Source organism: Mustela lutreola, chromosome 2 (assembly GCF_030435805.1).
Source record: "Mustela lutreola isolate mMusLut2 chromosome 2, mMusLut2.pri, whole genome shotgun sequence".
In the NCBI taxonomy this organism is placed as follows: Eukaryota; Metazoa; Chordata; class Mammalia; order Carnivora; family Mustelidae; genus Mustela; species Mustela lutreola.
Window position 1 is genome coordinate 82,210,119 of NC_081291.1, and position 16,416 is coordinate 82,226,534.

A 16,416-nucleotide genomic window follows, 5' to 3' on the forward strand; every position below is an offset into this window, starting at 1 on the left:
AACATTTGGCAAGTGGAAAGGGACAGCAGATTTTTACTTTCCAGCTTCCGCAATGTTTTTAGATACAAAAATATAGTTTCCAGCCTTCCATTTACTTCTGGGGGGCTCTGTGGAGATTTGGGTGTGCATGGGGCAGAAAGGAGACACGCGGGGTTAATGCTGCCTCTCCATAGGGCAGAACAGACCCTCACGCTGACCCTTGGGAACACAGTAACAAGCCAGGACGTAACATGGGAACAAATGAAGAAATAAACTAAAATTAGAAAGACATTAAGTGCCCTGATGATGATTTTTATGTAATTTCCCAAGCACACAGGGCAACCTACAATATGAATTTTCTCATTCTAAAGCCAGTAAAATCCAGCCATAGAACTAATGAGCACATCGATATAATTTGTGCCTCAACAGAAGTGATTTTAACTGAGGTTAAGTACCTTTAATCCAAAAGGTTTGTTTTAATGAAAGTTTAACAGTAAAGGGGAAACAAAACACAGAACAACAGAAACCTCTCATGGTGGTATCAAAGTGTCCATGCAAAGCACATTCATTCTAGCCAATCAACCCATGGGGACATTCATGTCCAACAGAGAAATCAGGATTTAGAGACTTTATAAAAAGCTGTTTTTAAGCTCAATATGCCCCAAATGAGAAGGTGTCAATGAGCACTTAGGGATTCCCAAATTCAGAGATTATTCAACTGCTTGATTCTACAAATATACTTATGCAGCTGCCACGGGGCGGGGGGACTGCTGTGAAATTAACACGGAACAGCGTTCTCAAGCAAAATCAAAGACATGTTTTGCCCACCACTCCAAAGCATGGCCCACATAAACATAAGCTCAAAGGCAATTTGAAGAGGTTCCTTTGTGAATTAGTGGCCAGTGGTTTTCAGAAAGAAAAGAAATAGAACGGGGGTGGCAGGCACAGTAACCCCCGCAGTGTTTCTGTTACAGATGTGGAGTGAGAGCATCCCATCTGGAAGGCCAGAGGCCCAGGGGAACCTGGTCGAATATCAGAAGCATCCAGAGCCCACTATTTCCCCTTTATCATGGCACACGAGTCTCGATTCTGGCCGACTTTGTATCTTTCATTTTCCTATTGGCCTCCTGACCCCGATATCTAGCCCATCCCTGGATCCTCCTCCTTGTCAGTGAGCAATCTGATGGCCTAGAACTGGCCAAGTGAGCCCCCAGTCCTGCCCCTCGTCCATGTTAGCCTCTCCACCTTTGTGGGCTTGTGCCATGCACAGTTACACAGCTGCCTGTTCAGCTCAACCATTTTCCACAGCAAATCCACCAGGAGATCTAATATCCTCTGGGGGAGAGAACTGGCAAGAGGAAGCTGATTGGAGAAACACTGTTGTCTAAACAGGATTAAAAGCATTAGTTCTCACATCATGCCCAGGCCGCCAGTCAATACTAAAGTTCCTTTTACTCGGGTAGAAAACACAACCCCAACGAAGTTGCTCAACTTGTTCTGGGTCCATAGCCGGTAAGTGAAGGCCCGAGGGAGGAATACGGGCATGCATACCCACAACTGTTTTGGGCCTGGCACTTTATCAGGAAGGAAAGACAGGGAGATGTTGGATTTGGTTGTCTTTTACAACAGCCAGGGGCACCTGTCTGGCTCAGTCGGTGAGCACTGGACTCCTGATCCCAGGATCATGAGTTCAAGTCCCTTGTTGGGGGGAGAACCCACTTAAAATTTAAATAAATAGTCACATTTAACCACTTGACAAGTCTAACTTCACTGGACATCATGCTAATATCAGGGCTATAAGGTGAGGAAGACATGATGTTTGCCTTGCCTTTTAGGAGGTTTTTTTTTTTTAAAGATTTATTTATTTATTTATTTGACAGAGAGAGAGAGAGAGAGAGAGATCACAAGTAGGCAGAGAGGCAGGCAGAGAGAGAGGGGGAAGCAAGCTCCCTGCTGAGCGGAGAGCCCGATGTAGGACTCGACCCTGAGATCATGACCCGAGCCGAAGGCAGAGGCTTAACCCACTGAGCCACCCAGGCACCCCTTTTAGGAGTTTATGATCAGTCTAGCCAGGGAGCCTCAGCAGTGTGTGAAGAATCACACAGTAGTGAGTCTGCAGTTTGTGGGGGTATATTCAAAGTACTAGAGGAACATGGGGAAGAATGAATGACGTGGAGTACAGGTTGGGGTTCAGGGAGGCTGCCCAGAGAAAAATGACATTTCTGCCAGCTTCTGGGGCTCATCTGAAAGAGAAGGGAGTAGACAGTCAGTTCCAGGTCACAGCCTCCAGAGAAACATGGAGCCGTGAGGCTCGTGGGTCAGCATGGCCCAGTATGGCTGCAAGCTGGGGCTTCTACTGGTAGGAGAGGAGCAGATGACAGTGGGAGATGAGCTGAGCATGAGATCACAGAGCAACCATAAGTGGCACACGTGACCACTAGGTGAACCACCTAAAGCAGAAGTAGGCAAAGTGTGGCCTTTGGGTCAAACCCAGTCCTCTGCTTGTTTTTGTAAACAGTTTAATTGGAACACAACCAATCTTTGCTTATGTACTTTCTATGGTTCCTTCTGGGATATAGTGACAGACACAGAGATCACACAGCCCACAAAGCCAAAAATATTTTCTTATTTGACCCTTTTAGCAAAGTTTCCTGATCCCTGGCTTAAGGACTTGAGCTATTCATTTGGATTTCTGTAACTGACCCAAATGCACATGGTCAGGCTTTCTAAACTCCTACGGTCTCTGTGTGGCATCGTCTTAAACCTTCTCCTTCCCCATCATGGACAATTAGTGGTTTATCTGTCTCATAAGCTTGTCCGGACATCTCTTTCACAATCCCAAATTTTATGTCTTCCTTTATTCTCTTTTTTATTTCTTATTTTAGGGCCACATACTTTCCTCTGGTGACATTGTTTCGAGCCTCCCACCCCACTGGCAGAAACTCATCATTCAACTTTGAGTCATTCTGCTTCCTTTGCCTCCTCCCCAAGTTCTTCATAAATTTTTGTACCACTTTTAGAATGCTGCTGAAAATCGATTTTTTTCACTTGCTGCTACCACTTTCAAATTCTGTGCTTTGACAAATAGCGATTCCTCTGCAAAAAGGTTCCCCTAGTTTTACAAAGCCCTTGGAAAATACAAGGTATACCCACCAACATTTACAGAACAGAAACGTGAAGAAATAATCATGCTTATCCCCTTATTCATCGAAAACCAAATTTAAGCCATAAAAATTAAATCTGCACATAATTTTCTAGAGTATACGTCTCTGCTATGCAACAAGGAGTGTGATTATTGTTTAACTAACCACTTGCAATAGCATCAAAAAGGAAAGTCAGAGTTTTAAAAGCTGCTTTTTATGGCATGTAGCATTTATTATTACCGGGATCCAAATCCCAGCACTGCCCCTTACTAAGTGTGTTACCCCAAACTAATTAACCTCTCTGTACTTAAGCTTCCATTTCTGCCCAAAAAAGGGGAAGGAAGGGATTATATCTAATCTATTTCACAGGGTTGTTGTTAGGATCAAATGGGACAAAGTATTAAAAATGGTTAAGTAAGGGTACCTGGGTGGCTCAGTGGGTTAAGCCTTTGCCTTTGGCTCAGGTCATGATCTCAGAGTTCTGGGATCGAGTCCCACAACGGGCTCCCTGCTCAGCGGGGAGCCTGCTTCCCCCTGTCTCTGCCTGCCTCTCTGCCTACTTGTGATCTTGATCTCTCTCTCTCTGTCAAATAAATAAATAAAATAAAATAAAAATGGTTAAGTAGTGCCTGGCCTATAGAAAACACCGAGCCTATGTTAGCTATTACTATAATAGGATTCTTAGGTTTCCTTCTTTCCTTCAACAGTACAAAGAATAAGAACAACAGCACCATGGGACTTGATGGGTCTTTCTGAGCATGGAGTAAATTTTTACCTTGTCTTTCCGATTCCCCACTTAGGGATGCTTTCCTCCCACACCCATAGCCCACCTGGTTTGGGCAGGGTCAACCTCCATGAGGGGCTCCAGGGATTGGCACGTGATCCAGACCTAGCCAATCACAGTGATCCACCCCTCCACCATCCCTAAGGTGAGACAGATAGACGGGTCACGTGACCCAAGTGAGGCCAGAGAACCAGGTCCTAGGCACTGATGGAATGATGAGGACCCGAGCCTCTCTTTCTGTCAGGTAGACTATTAGGCACAGCTATTAGTGGCATCTTTAGTAGCCATTTATAAAATCTTCCCGGAAACAAAATCAACACGGTAAAAAATAGCTGTGGGAGGCAAAGGCGAACCATTCCCTGAAAAGGTACGCAAGCCGTTGGATGCATATGGGTTACTCTGGACTGTCCAGGTACCTGTGCCGATGTTTTAAGCTTATGTCAAGTTTGAGCTGAGTTTTCTGTCACTTGCATCCCCAAAGTTCTGACACATACTGAGTCCTCATGACCTATGGCAAGAATTGAATACAAATCTTGCTAATCTTGGTACCTCCAAGAAAGCAGGGCCAGAAGTGCAAAGAGCTGAACTGTAATCTTGGTTCTGTCTTCAGCCAGTTGGGGATTGCTGGGAAAACCGTTTCATCTTTCTGGGTCCCAGTGTGCTTGGATGTCAAGTGAGAGAGGTGAGTGAAAATCAATCTCTAAGATCCCTTTTCAGTTCTAACATTCTATGAGTCTCTATTATGCTTGGATTCGTTTCAGTTGCGAATACTGTGGTATAATTGGTTACCAATTCTCGTATTTTCCTGCTTCTTTCTGTTTCAACTTTAAAAATATCCTATTAGACCCTCAGTCTCTATACTCCAAGTGTTTATTCCTTTCTCTTCAATTTCCTTCTAAGGAAAATATATTTATTTTTGTATACTTGGGCATAATGATCCCATTTTCTTCTCATTTCTATATTTTTAAATCTAATTAAGGTGATAAGTTCCTTGAGGGTTGAAATTAGAGTTTTCCTGTGGGTGTAAACATTATTTTTTTTTAATTGGCAACCAAGCTGCCAGTTTTTACAGAGCAGCAGGATATGGGTTTTAAGTAATGTAAGCAGGAAATGGGTCTCCAGCCCACACAAAATAAATGCAAAAGTACTGATTTACCCTGAGTCCACATCTGGCTTACTCATTTATAATTTCAGCCTAGACTAAAATTCTCCCACAGAACTGCAGTGTGACAGTCTTGTCTACAGAATGTCAGACCAAAAATGGAGTGTCAAGGGATCATCCTGTGGGCCTCACTTACGTATGCAAAAAAATCTGGCTATTTCAGGGCAATGTCATGATTTTCTCTTCCATGGTAGGGTTGGGGGGCCTAAGCTAAGTGAATATTAGCTCTGCATCTTCACATTTATTGATTTCAAGTAATTCAATAGCTCTAAAGTTTGGAGGGATCAAAGAGAACTGGCTGAAATGTGTCAACTGACCCATCATCCACACATAGAACTTTCTGGAGGGAAAAAAAAACCCCTCCCAGGAGGGATGGCAGGATGCCTCCATGTCTGATGACCCAGTCCATTCTTATTCATCAGCACCCCAAATACAAATAAATCCCCAACCTCAACTGCTTTAATAGGCATCTCTTTGCAAAATATAATCAAATTAGCTGGAGGTGGAGATTTAGGGCCGGCTGGTTTAGCAATTCGATAATGCCATTCAGGGCCCAATTTCTACTATCCTTCCACTCTTCCAACTGTAGTGCCTGCTTTGTCCTAGAAGTGACTTCCCTTGGAGTTGAAGGATAGCTACTATGGGCCCTTGGGGCTACTTGGTTCCTTGTTCACATGCATCAGAAATTGTCCTAATATTCTAAGCACATGTCTTGGGTGCTGTTTAGGTAATTTTATCAAGATAAAATTTCAAATTTGCTCAGAAGTTACAAGAATGAGAACCCCTGTACACCCTTCATCTAATTCACAGTTCTTAGTATATAATAATATACTGTTGTATATTATTGCTATAATCTACAGTCCATATTCGGATTTCACTCACTGTCCCAATAATGTCCTTTACAGCTGTTTTCTCCTCTGACCCAGGATCCAATCTGGTTTATGCATTGCATATAACTTGCATGTCTCTCTTAATCTGGAACAGCCTTTCAGTCTTGTCTTTGCCATTCATAATCTTGGCATTTTTGAAGGGCACTTGTGTTTGTTTTTTTTAATTGGGTTATTTGCTTTCTATTTATTGAGTTTTTAGAGATTCATATATTCTAGATACGAGTCCTGAATCAGATGTGCAATTTGTAAATACTTTCTCCTAGTGTGTGCCTTGTGTTTTCATTCATTTCATAGTAACCATTGAAGAGTAGACATTTCTTATTTTGATGAAGTCTAATTTATCTTTCTCTCTTTCATGGCTACTAAGCACAAGTTCTGAACTCATTCTTATTAGACTGGCCTAGGTTACATATTCACACCATGAACCAGTAATAGAATATGACAGGTTGGGACACAATAGGATGCTCGGCTTGAGTCAGCTGAATTGTTCCCAATCCTGCTGTTTTTCCTCAAGTATAGAAACCCAAGAAGTGGAAAAGCATATTAAACCCTGGGTACATTTAGGAAAGGTGAAGGATGGGATGGATGTTGGGCAACATCCTCTAGACGCTACTCCAAGAAAAAGCCAGTAGACCACCTGAGCACCCTCAGGGCAGTGCTGCCTGGCTCTAGGGCCATTCCCTCCTCAGTCTCCCCACCATCCAATGGCCACATGTCCCAGTTCCAAAATCCAAGAGCCCTTGTCCTGTAACATGCATCTTTGAGCCAGCCTGTAAGATTGTGGCTGAAGTACCCGGCTTTTTTTTTTTTTTTTTTTTTTAAGAGAGAGGGAGTGGGAAAGCATGGGGGGGTGCGGGGTGGATGGGCAGAGGAAGAGGGAGAAAGAATCGCAAGCAGACTCCCCACTGATAGCAGAGGCTGATGAAGGGCTGGCTCCCTCTCACAACCCTGAAATCATGATCTGAGCCGAAATCAACAGTCAGTCGCTTAATCGACTCAGCCATCCAGGTCCCAGTACCTCGCTTTTTGTCTCATATCTTACAGGTAAGGGAACATGTCTGAGGCATCACTAGCACCCCCTCACACCATAAGCCCAGTGCCTCACTCACAGTCTGCCTTCAACAAATCCCCAAGTCATGGGCTGAATGAGGAAGCAGAAATCACATTAGGTGCTTCACCATGCACACAACCGTATGTCTTCCTTTGGCCTGCCTGAGCCAAGCCATTTGCCCGTCAATTTCCCGTCCCCTTCACGTGAAAGCACCAAAGAGAGAAATGCAAGTAATGAAGTTTTTTGTAGTGTACACACTGTCTGCATTACATAATGTATATTTTAAGTCCCCATTATCAGATGTTTATGGACCACTAGTTTTTAATTTACTAAAATGTTCTCCTTTGCATTAAAAAACGTTTAATTATTTCGAGGAGGGGGTGGCTGAGAGGAAAAAAAGCTAAATCAAGTTTGGAAAAATGCCAATGCACCAAGTTTCTAAATATTTCTCCCACAACAGAAGTTTTATGCCCCCTTCCCTCTGAAAAAGGGCTGGTTATTACTACTGTTAATATTCATGCCTCTCGTCTCATTTTGTTCTCCCAGATACAGGCAAAACTTTTTGTTCGTACTGTCAGGATGGGGAAATGGGAGTCTCTAAGTGACTATGTGATATATCTGAGTTACCAGTGGCTCTGAAACCCCCAGGGAGTTAGTACCGCTTTGGGATACAAATCTGCCATCAACAACACAGCTCCTGCCTTTTTCCCCAACTGCTACTCAAGTTTAATCTGAAAATCCCCACAGTTCTGTTTTCCTACCACCTCTTTTTACAACTAGCCTTGGCAATCTATCCTGAGTGTCAGGTCGAGTTCCACATACTATGTCCTCCACGACTTGATTTTGGAAGCTGAGCAAATCATATTTATAGATAAGACAATGACAGAAAAAAAGTTTTTTGAGCCTCCACTTACATTCTTTGGACATTCCCACTTCAAAGCACTTCTGGAGTCGACAGTATTGGCATCGATTCCTGGTGACTTTGTTAATAACACAGTTCTTATCTCGGTGACAAGTGTAAATCATGTTCTTCTGAATACTTCTGCGGAAAAAGCCCTGCAAGCAAGTAAGAAGATGAGAAGACTAAGTAAAACTACCAAGTTTCATGAGAAATCAAAGCCAGCCTTATCAATGCACTGATTGCTTGGTCTGACTCATGAAGTGATGGAAGCTGAAAAGTCAACGTATTTGAGCCTTAAAATCCTTGTGAAATATTAATAGTCAGCTCTCCCTTTGTTTCAAATCAGAAAGCCCCTTTTAATCAAAACTAGACACGACCATTATTATCTTGCTGAAGGAAAAATGAATACCAAGCTAATTCACTTGGAAAACATAATGCAGAGATGGGTTCCCTCCAAACAGGCTTAACTTCATAAGCAGTTCCCTTGCTGGTCAGAAAAATTTCAGGTGAGCCCACTATCAAGAAACCCAATATCAGATGCACTACGCTTGCAAAAGAAATGATAAGATTCAGGGAAGAATGAGGTCTTCTCAAGAAAGTCTTTTCCACTTCTTTCCCGCATATTTAGCTCATTACAATATTTAAAATATAATTTAACTTATAGAGTATGTAGAAAAATATTATCCAAGATTGGAAATAAGGTATAAAAAGATCTGCCCATTTAATAGCACATTGGAGTGGTGCTGTCCAAAATGGTAGCCACTAAAGACATAGAGGTGTTTAAATGAAAATTAGTAACAATGAAATGAAATTTAAAAATCGATTCCTCAGTTGCACTAGCCACATTTCAAATGTTCAAGAGCAACAGGTAGCTCATAGCTACCACACTGGATAGCCATATGTATGGAAGATCTTCATCATGGCAGAAAGTTCTGTGGGGCAGCACGGTTCCGAAGCACTGGCTTTGTGACAAGCTTACCTAAGAGTCCTCTGACATTCTTGGGAAATGTAACTTTGTTTGACCTACTATTTACGATTGATTGCACACGGGCTCTGTAAAGACTGGAGAAGGCTGGTAAATTACAGATCTATTTGTTAAGGAAAGGTGCAAAGATTTCTGTCTGGCTGAAATATAACCAAAGCGTATTGTTTTATTACCTTGTAGGACATTAACCAGTTTTGTATCTGACTTTGCAGTCTGATCCCAGCGTTCTTTCTGCCTTTCACCATTATCTGCCAAGCAATCTACCTAGCCACCTAGATATTTTGCTCAAATCCTCCTTTGAACCAGCTTTGCCATCCTGCTATTTCTCTCACTCTTGAGTTCAATAAATCTCCAACTACATGCTTCCTGAATATTTGAATGAGTTGTTACTTCTCAACTTTCTGAAAATTATATTGTAGCTGAAGCAGTAGTTTATCCCGATTTTTTGAAATGCTGATGAAATAAAGCAGCTTATGGCCTCATGAGCACATGGGTGGCCACCTTCTCTCCTTTGTCCTCCTCATTTCTCCCACACCGTTTGCAGACAATGGATAATCAAGGGCTGCTTGTTACTACACAGATGAATGAGCAGTGAGTGGAGGGCATACCTGCTCTCTTTTCTCTCTCCTAACTGCCCAACAAAAACCTCTAAATTGCTAAGAGTATTAAGAGTAGGGAGCTTTCCCTTCTCAACTGTGATGTGACTTTTACCTACATTAGCAACCATTCTCTCAGACGTAAGAAACACACCACGGAAGGTGCTAAACAGCACACAAGGCTCACCATCTGAGTTCAGCTTTCCCTGTCGTGCATTAACACTCCAGGAACCAGAACTAAAATCATTTAAAGTTAAAGCACATTAACAAAGAAAGCTCATGTAACACCCATCGTTTAGGATATTTACGTGGGCACCCTAGGATTTTAATGTCTAAATAAACATATTTTTACTGGCATAGTTCAACTGTAAATGCCTGGAAATCTTGATTAAGGTTGCAACTTCTATCACATCCCAGACACATACCTTTTCCAAGAAAATACAGTTTATTTTGGTACCTCTGGAGCTACAAATAAGTCCCAAATCCAAAATAACAGGTTACTAATACCCTGAACCTCTAAGAGAACCTGTGCAGGGTGGTCACCTCAAACAGATCTTTTCAATGAGAAAAATATACCTACAGGACACTTCTGGCTGCCAGATGAATAAACTTGATTTACAGAAACTGTACGGCCCTCCTGCCAAGAAACACTGACCCAATGGAAGATCCAGTCTTTTCTGCATGTTCGAAGCAAGTGAGGTATGGACAAAGGTGACCCCCTCCATTTATTAAAAAGCCAAATATTCAGTTCAGCAAATACTTAGTGAGTGACCAAGAAGGGAAGAGAAAACAATCTCATGATACTCAAATGAAAGAAAGAAAGAAAGAAGAAAAGAACTTCCTGTGTCATTAGTTATCCACTCAGTCAGGTTCAGTAACAATGTCGGCAGAAACTAAATAGGTCTTCTTGGTTTTCCAAATCAGGTTTTTGGCTAGATATCAGGAGAAGGTCTAAGTTTCAGTAAATCATTTCCACCGTGGTAGGATACTTGCTGACTAATACATAGGCTGGGAGGCATTTTTTATACATGGATTGAGTAAACAGAAGAGCCCTCTTAGGCCCAAGAGAGGTTTGCATTCTACAAATCCTCCTCCCAAGAGATGTGAGATATTATTATTTGAACCTTATTTCCTCATAGACCACTGCTCTGAGGACTTAGTGTGTGCCTGTGTGTGACATGGTAGCCCCAAGCCACCTCAGTTTTATCTACTTAATATTTTTACTGAGGTTGGTTCTTCTTTTTATTTTTAACATTACTTAAAATGGAGGAAGACCTTTAATCTCTGGCTTCATTTGAAAACCAGTACTGAGGGACCTTGGGTGGCTCAGTTGTTGGGCCTCTGCCTTTGGCTCAGGTCATGATCCCAGGGTCCTGGGTTCAAGCCCCGCATCAGGTTCCCTGCTCGGTGGGAAGCCTACTTCTCCCTCTCCCATTCCCCCTGCTTGTGTTCCCTCTCTATGTCTCTGTCAAAAACAAACAAGCAAACAAACAAAAAACCAACAACAACAACAAAAACAAAAACAAAAAAACCAACTTAAAAAAAAAAGAAACCCAGTATTGACTGTCAATATTAAAAGGCAAATATAACACAAATAAAATGCAAGTCAAGCAAAATAATAATCAGATATTATTTCACTTACTGGATAATAAATCTGCTAAGGGCTTAAAACCCCAGACTGTGTCACTTCTTGCTCAAAAGGGAGCTAAGCAAGTGCTAGAGACAGATCAGCACTGACTTGAGACTTCCTCTTTGAGGAATTCAGAGAAAATGTTTCTTATTATGTGGTTCAGTGAGATATAAAGCCACGAATCTGTGCCACCTAAAATTGGAACCCTCACACTTTGAGAAACAAAACTGCAACCCAAGTCTTGTCATATATAAAAATGGGCTTTAAGGGGCGCCTGGGTGGCTCAGTGGGTTAAGGCCTCTGCCTTCGGCTCAGGTCATGGTCCCAGGGTTCTGGGGTCGAGCCCCACATCGGGCTCTCTGCTCGGCAGGAAGCCTGCTTCCTCCTCTCTCTCTGCCTGCCTCTCTCCCTACTTGTGATCTCTGTCTGTCAAATAAATGGATAAAATCTTTAAAAAAAAAAAAATGGGATTTAAAAGTGCGGAGTCCAAAGCGTGATAGTCCTTGAAGCAAGTGGATGGGCAGAAACATGCCTAGAGGAGAGAACACTGAAAAGTTGAGTGTGTAAAAGCAAGGATCAGGCCCCATTTGGAGGAGAAATCTGGGGAGTGAGGGGAAGAAGGAGAGAGAAGAGGTAGGAGGCAGAGAAGAAGAGCCGTGGAAAGGAAATCCAAGGGCTGGATCGCAGCCTTCTCACAACCACTGTGTAACCTTGGGCACCTCAGTCCAAAGAGGCGAAGCTCTCTCCTCTCCTCAGTGAGGGGCTGGATGGCTGACTTCCAAGATCCTTTCCAGCTGTACATTTCTGGAATTCCAAGTGCATCTTCACACCAGAGAGTGACAAGGTGGGATGCCTTCAAAGTGAGGATGAAAGGAGTTTCTGTGAGCAAAGAAAATGGCCAAGGAAGAGGTGGTGTTTGAAAACTAAGGAAAAACAGGTCCTCTACCTATACAGGCAAAACCTACAACTTGCGGGGGACCAGCCTAGAGCTGCTGACACTACAACTGTATTCTTTGGGGGGGGGGGGGGCAGAGAGGGGTGGAAAGAGAAAATCTTAAGCAGGACACAGGGCTACATCTCACAACCCTGAGATTATGACCTGAGAAGAAATCTAGAGTTGGACAATTAACCAACTGAGCCACCCAGGTGCCCTGCCTCCCCAATTTTATTCTTGCTTTCCTAAAATATCCTTTGCCTAGTAAACCCAGAAAAATTCTGTCTTCAGGATGTATGTCACCTCATCCAGCCTTCTCTGACTGATCCAAGCACACATAAACGCCTCTTCTTCTAGGTAACTTTGGTGTTTTGCTTATCTTTCTATATTACTCCAAATAAAATATAATATTTAAAATATTAAACAACAGCACTGTTTACTTCAGAGGCTACCTGGGCAACATGGAAGAACGCGAGCCTGTGGCCAGCAGTCACAGCCTTTGGGAGCCAAATGGGTATCAGAAATTTCTACAACGGGGTATCACCGTATCACCAGCAAGTGTGACATCTTCCTTGCTGACCCCCTGACAGAAAAGAAGCAGGGACATGGAGGCCAGCTTTCCCAGAACTAAAGTGGGCGGGTTGCTGGGCTCTCACATGGCCTCAAAGCAGTGTTTAATGTGTCTTCACATTAGAATCAAGACAGTGGACTTGGATGGGGGAGAGAAAGACGTTTTGGTGGCAATGGTTACTCAACAGATGGTAAGAAAGTATTTTAATATTTCAACACCTAATAAAACTGTATGAGTGCATATTAGCTGAATATTCCCAGTAGTGGGACAGTGGATTAGCATGGGAGATAATAAATAGTTGTTCAATGAACAAACGGATGATGATGCCCTCAGCTCTAATCAGAGACAGAGTGAGACTCCTGGATGTACTATGCCTTCATTCCATAAGATATTCATCCACAGTAATGCATTCCCTGAGGAGGATATTGTCCGTACTTAAGAAAGTGAGCTGCCAGACTTCTCAGAATTTAGTAGAAGACCCACTGGGCTGAGATGTCATCAGCTTAAACAGTCAAGACTTCTGGGTTGACATGGTTACATGTCAACCATCATTAACCTGGATTCATGTTGGTTAGCTATGATTTCTGTCGTTGATCATAACTTCTGTTGGTTAATTTTGATTTCTCTGTGACTTTTGGTGGTAAATCAGGACTCCTGTGGTTTGGGAGAAACACAATTAACACTCTAGCTACTTGAATCAAGAAGACGGATCTGCACCACAAACTGAGTCCCGTATTTTCTGACCACAGTTTTTCCAACCTCTCTTCCCTCATGCTCCTATTCTTGCTATCAGGGAAACTGAGATCCAGGCAAAAGAAAGAAAAAAATACACCTATGGTGGCGAAGGCCACATATGCATTGGAGTGATTTGCTTCATGTTTTAGCAATAATCCTGGAATGCCCATTGCCTACCCAGATTAATTCTGTCTCCTCTTGGGGTTATGAGGTACCATTGTCCCACCTAATCATCTCCTACCTGCAGTGCAGACATACTCCTAAATCAAAAGGAAAGGTAACCATCTTTTTTAAATCTAAATATTCTCTTCTCCCTAAATATCTAAAATTCATAATTACCTTGATAGACTAGTCATGCCTTCCAAATCCGTCAAGGACATAGAGAAAAGTGGCTCACTGCCCTCTCTCCTTCGTGTTTTGATCCGATAACTTCAGCCTCCACATCTCCTCCAGTACTCTCAAATCATTGCTCAAATTCTGATCCTTTTTTCATTTTTTTCTTCCGTGGACCATGTTTCAACTTCTGTTTTTCAGATGTCACCACACATAATATCCCCTACCACCTCCCCAGCAGAGTGTTTTTTATTGGTTTAGATGCTAGCCTAGCATCTGAACTCTAACTCTGTGGCTTACTATCTGTGGGACATTAAGTGAGTTACACGAAGCCCATTTCCTCATTTGGGATAGGGAAAGTGCCTACACTTCATGGGATTACCTAGTGTACCCAATTAAGGGACACATAAAGTGTGAAGCCCAGACCCAGCACATAGCAAGTGCCTAGTGAATGATAGCTTTTGTTACTGATGAAACTTCCTCTTTTCAAAGCTTTCTTCTGGAAAACTTCCAATACACACTTTGTATTTAAAATAAAGACTCCCCGATAGGAAAGAACACCATTCTCACTCTCTGAACAATACAGACTATTATGGGTAAACAACCTCACAATTCCAAAAGCCGTCTCTCTATATATATATTCATTCCCGTACTGATTCATTCATCCAATGCCAGTTAACTGGAGTGGATGGTGGGTTCTCCTGGGGCATACAAAGATACAGAAAGCATGGTTCCTACTCTTTCTCAACTTACCAGGAACATTAAATCAAGTGAACACTCTGTAGCAGATGCCACTGCGCAGTGTGATAAGAACTTTTAATGGAAGAGAAAGTGAAAAAGTGCCCAGTGCCTGGCACAGAGTAGCCACACTTAAAATCCTTACTGGGTAAAGCCGTAAGAAGGGAGACGGCCCTTGATTCTAGCTCTAATGGAGGGGTAGGATTTGAATGGCAAGCTCTCCCTCAAGGAACAGCTCAGCTTTGCCAAGATCCCAGGTGAGGAAGTACATGGAGGGGGCTGTGGTCTGGGCTGACAGAGGTGTAAATGATGGGCTGTGTGTGTACAAGACACAGCTGAAAGAGCAGACTGACGATCAGACCAGCCAGGATCTAGATGGCCATGTCGGGCATTTACTGGGGGAAGTACTCATTCTTCCATGCAGAAGGGTAGGGTCAGAATTACAATCTGCCAAGATTGTTCAGGAGGCTGCCAATCTCTGATGTCCTCGTGCATTAATTTAACACATACTAAAGTGGATAGTGACTTCCGTGTATGAATACAAATACCTATACCCTTGAACCTGCTTTGGGGTACGGTCAGAAACGTAGCCCAAGAATCCTTGATCTCTGAAATAATGGCCAATCTGCTCACTTGTATTTAATCATAGAGTTACCTGTGAGAATTCATAGTGTGGTGTTTTGAGTAGAAGTAGCTTTTTAGGCCTAGAGCCATTTACATCAGGTTTAACATGTGCAAAATGTGTCATGATAGTTTGAAGAAAGGCACTAAGCAAAAACTTCTTTCTTGGGGCATCTCAGTGGCTCAGCTGGTTGGGCGTCTGCCTGTGGCTCAGGTCATGACCTCAGAGTCCTGGGATCGAGTCCCACATCGGGCTCCCTACTCAGGGGGGAGCCTGCTTCTCCCTCTGCCTGCACCCTCTCTCTCTCTCTGTCTCAAACAAGTAACATCTTTAAAAAAAAAAAAAAATTCTTTCTTTTATATAAACAAAACGAAACAAAACAAAACCTGGCAATTCGGCAGGGTACCGGGATTAGGAGAAATCCACCCAAAAAGTAACATGGGAAGCACATCTATTTGCACTGGGCTTCTGCAGAGTTAATTTCTATCCCATGTGAAGTTCAAAAGGGTAATTTCTCCTTCTAGAGTACAAGAAGAGAGACAGTGAGGAGTGTTACTTTGTCCTTCTCCCTCAGTCATGAAAGGGAAAACATTTCAACTCCCTCTTGCTCAGAAAGTTACCCGCTGGCTGCCCCAGGTAGTCACTCACCCAGGGAGCAGGTCGGACCCTGGTGAGGGGCAGCCCCAGGCCAGCACAGAGCTGCAATTCCCATTTCCAGCCAGCAGCGAAGATGCGGCCAGTGGGAGGGGAGTACGGAATAATCCCATCACGGCTACTTTGGGAAACACGGTTTTCAGACCAGGAAACACGTTGCCTTAAACAAACAAAAAACACCCTCCGGAGTGAGTGGAAGTCTATGCGTGACAACGTCTGAAAAGTTATTAATAGCGAGATTTGTGGGGGAGAAAGAGAAAAGTGAAGACCTTTTCACCCCACTGAAAGACAATGGGTGACAGGGAGGGAGAAAGTAGAAAAACAGCCTCCTATTTTGATGACAAACAGAGTTTCCTCCAGAGCAGGGAGGGCGGGCAGAAATGCGACTCAAAGGACACTGAGTGAGTTAGGGAGGGGGCTGCACTCAGCCTCGAAAAGGAAAACAACCTAAGATTCATATTCCAAACAAGCAAGCGGAGTTGTCCCAAGAGGTAGAGGCTTAGAGTTGTTTATTTTTTGGGTTTAAAAAACAAAACAAAACCCTGACAGGACAAGGTCCCACTGTTGGGAATTTAGTAAAGATGAATGAGGGACAGTAGTGAAGCCTGAGTGCTCTGCTGTTTACTAGCCATGGTTTCTAGAAGGTCCATCATTCCATGGTGCCTCTTGCCTGCTAACTGGAAGAGGGTGTCCTGTCCCTTCACTTAG

At 43.0% G+C, this 16,416-nt stretch overlaps 1 protein-coding gene across 5 annotated transcripts in view; it reads right to left on the minus strand.

Moving 5' to 3' along the window:
* The window catches only part of RARB (retinoic acid receptor beta), a 378,824-nt gene that overhangs the window by 89,437 nt on the left and 272,971 nt on the right, over positions 1-16,416 (minus strand). For all 5 annotated transcript variants that reach the window (XM_059162464.1, XM_059162466.1, XM_059162468.1 and 2 more), the window contains exon 3: positions 7,924-8,065. In XM_059162464.1, the coding sequence (XP_059018447.1) occupies positions 7,924-8,065 (142 nt within the window). The remainder of the gene's footprint in view (positions 1-7,923; positions 8,066-16,416) is intronic.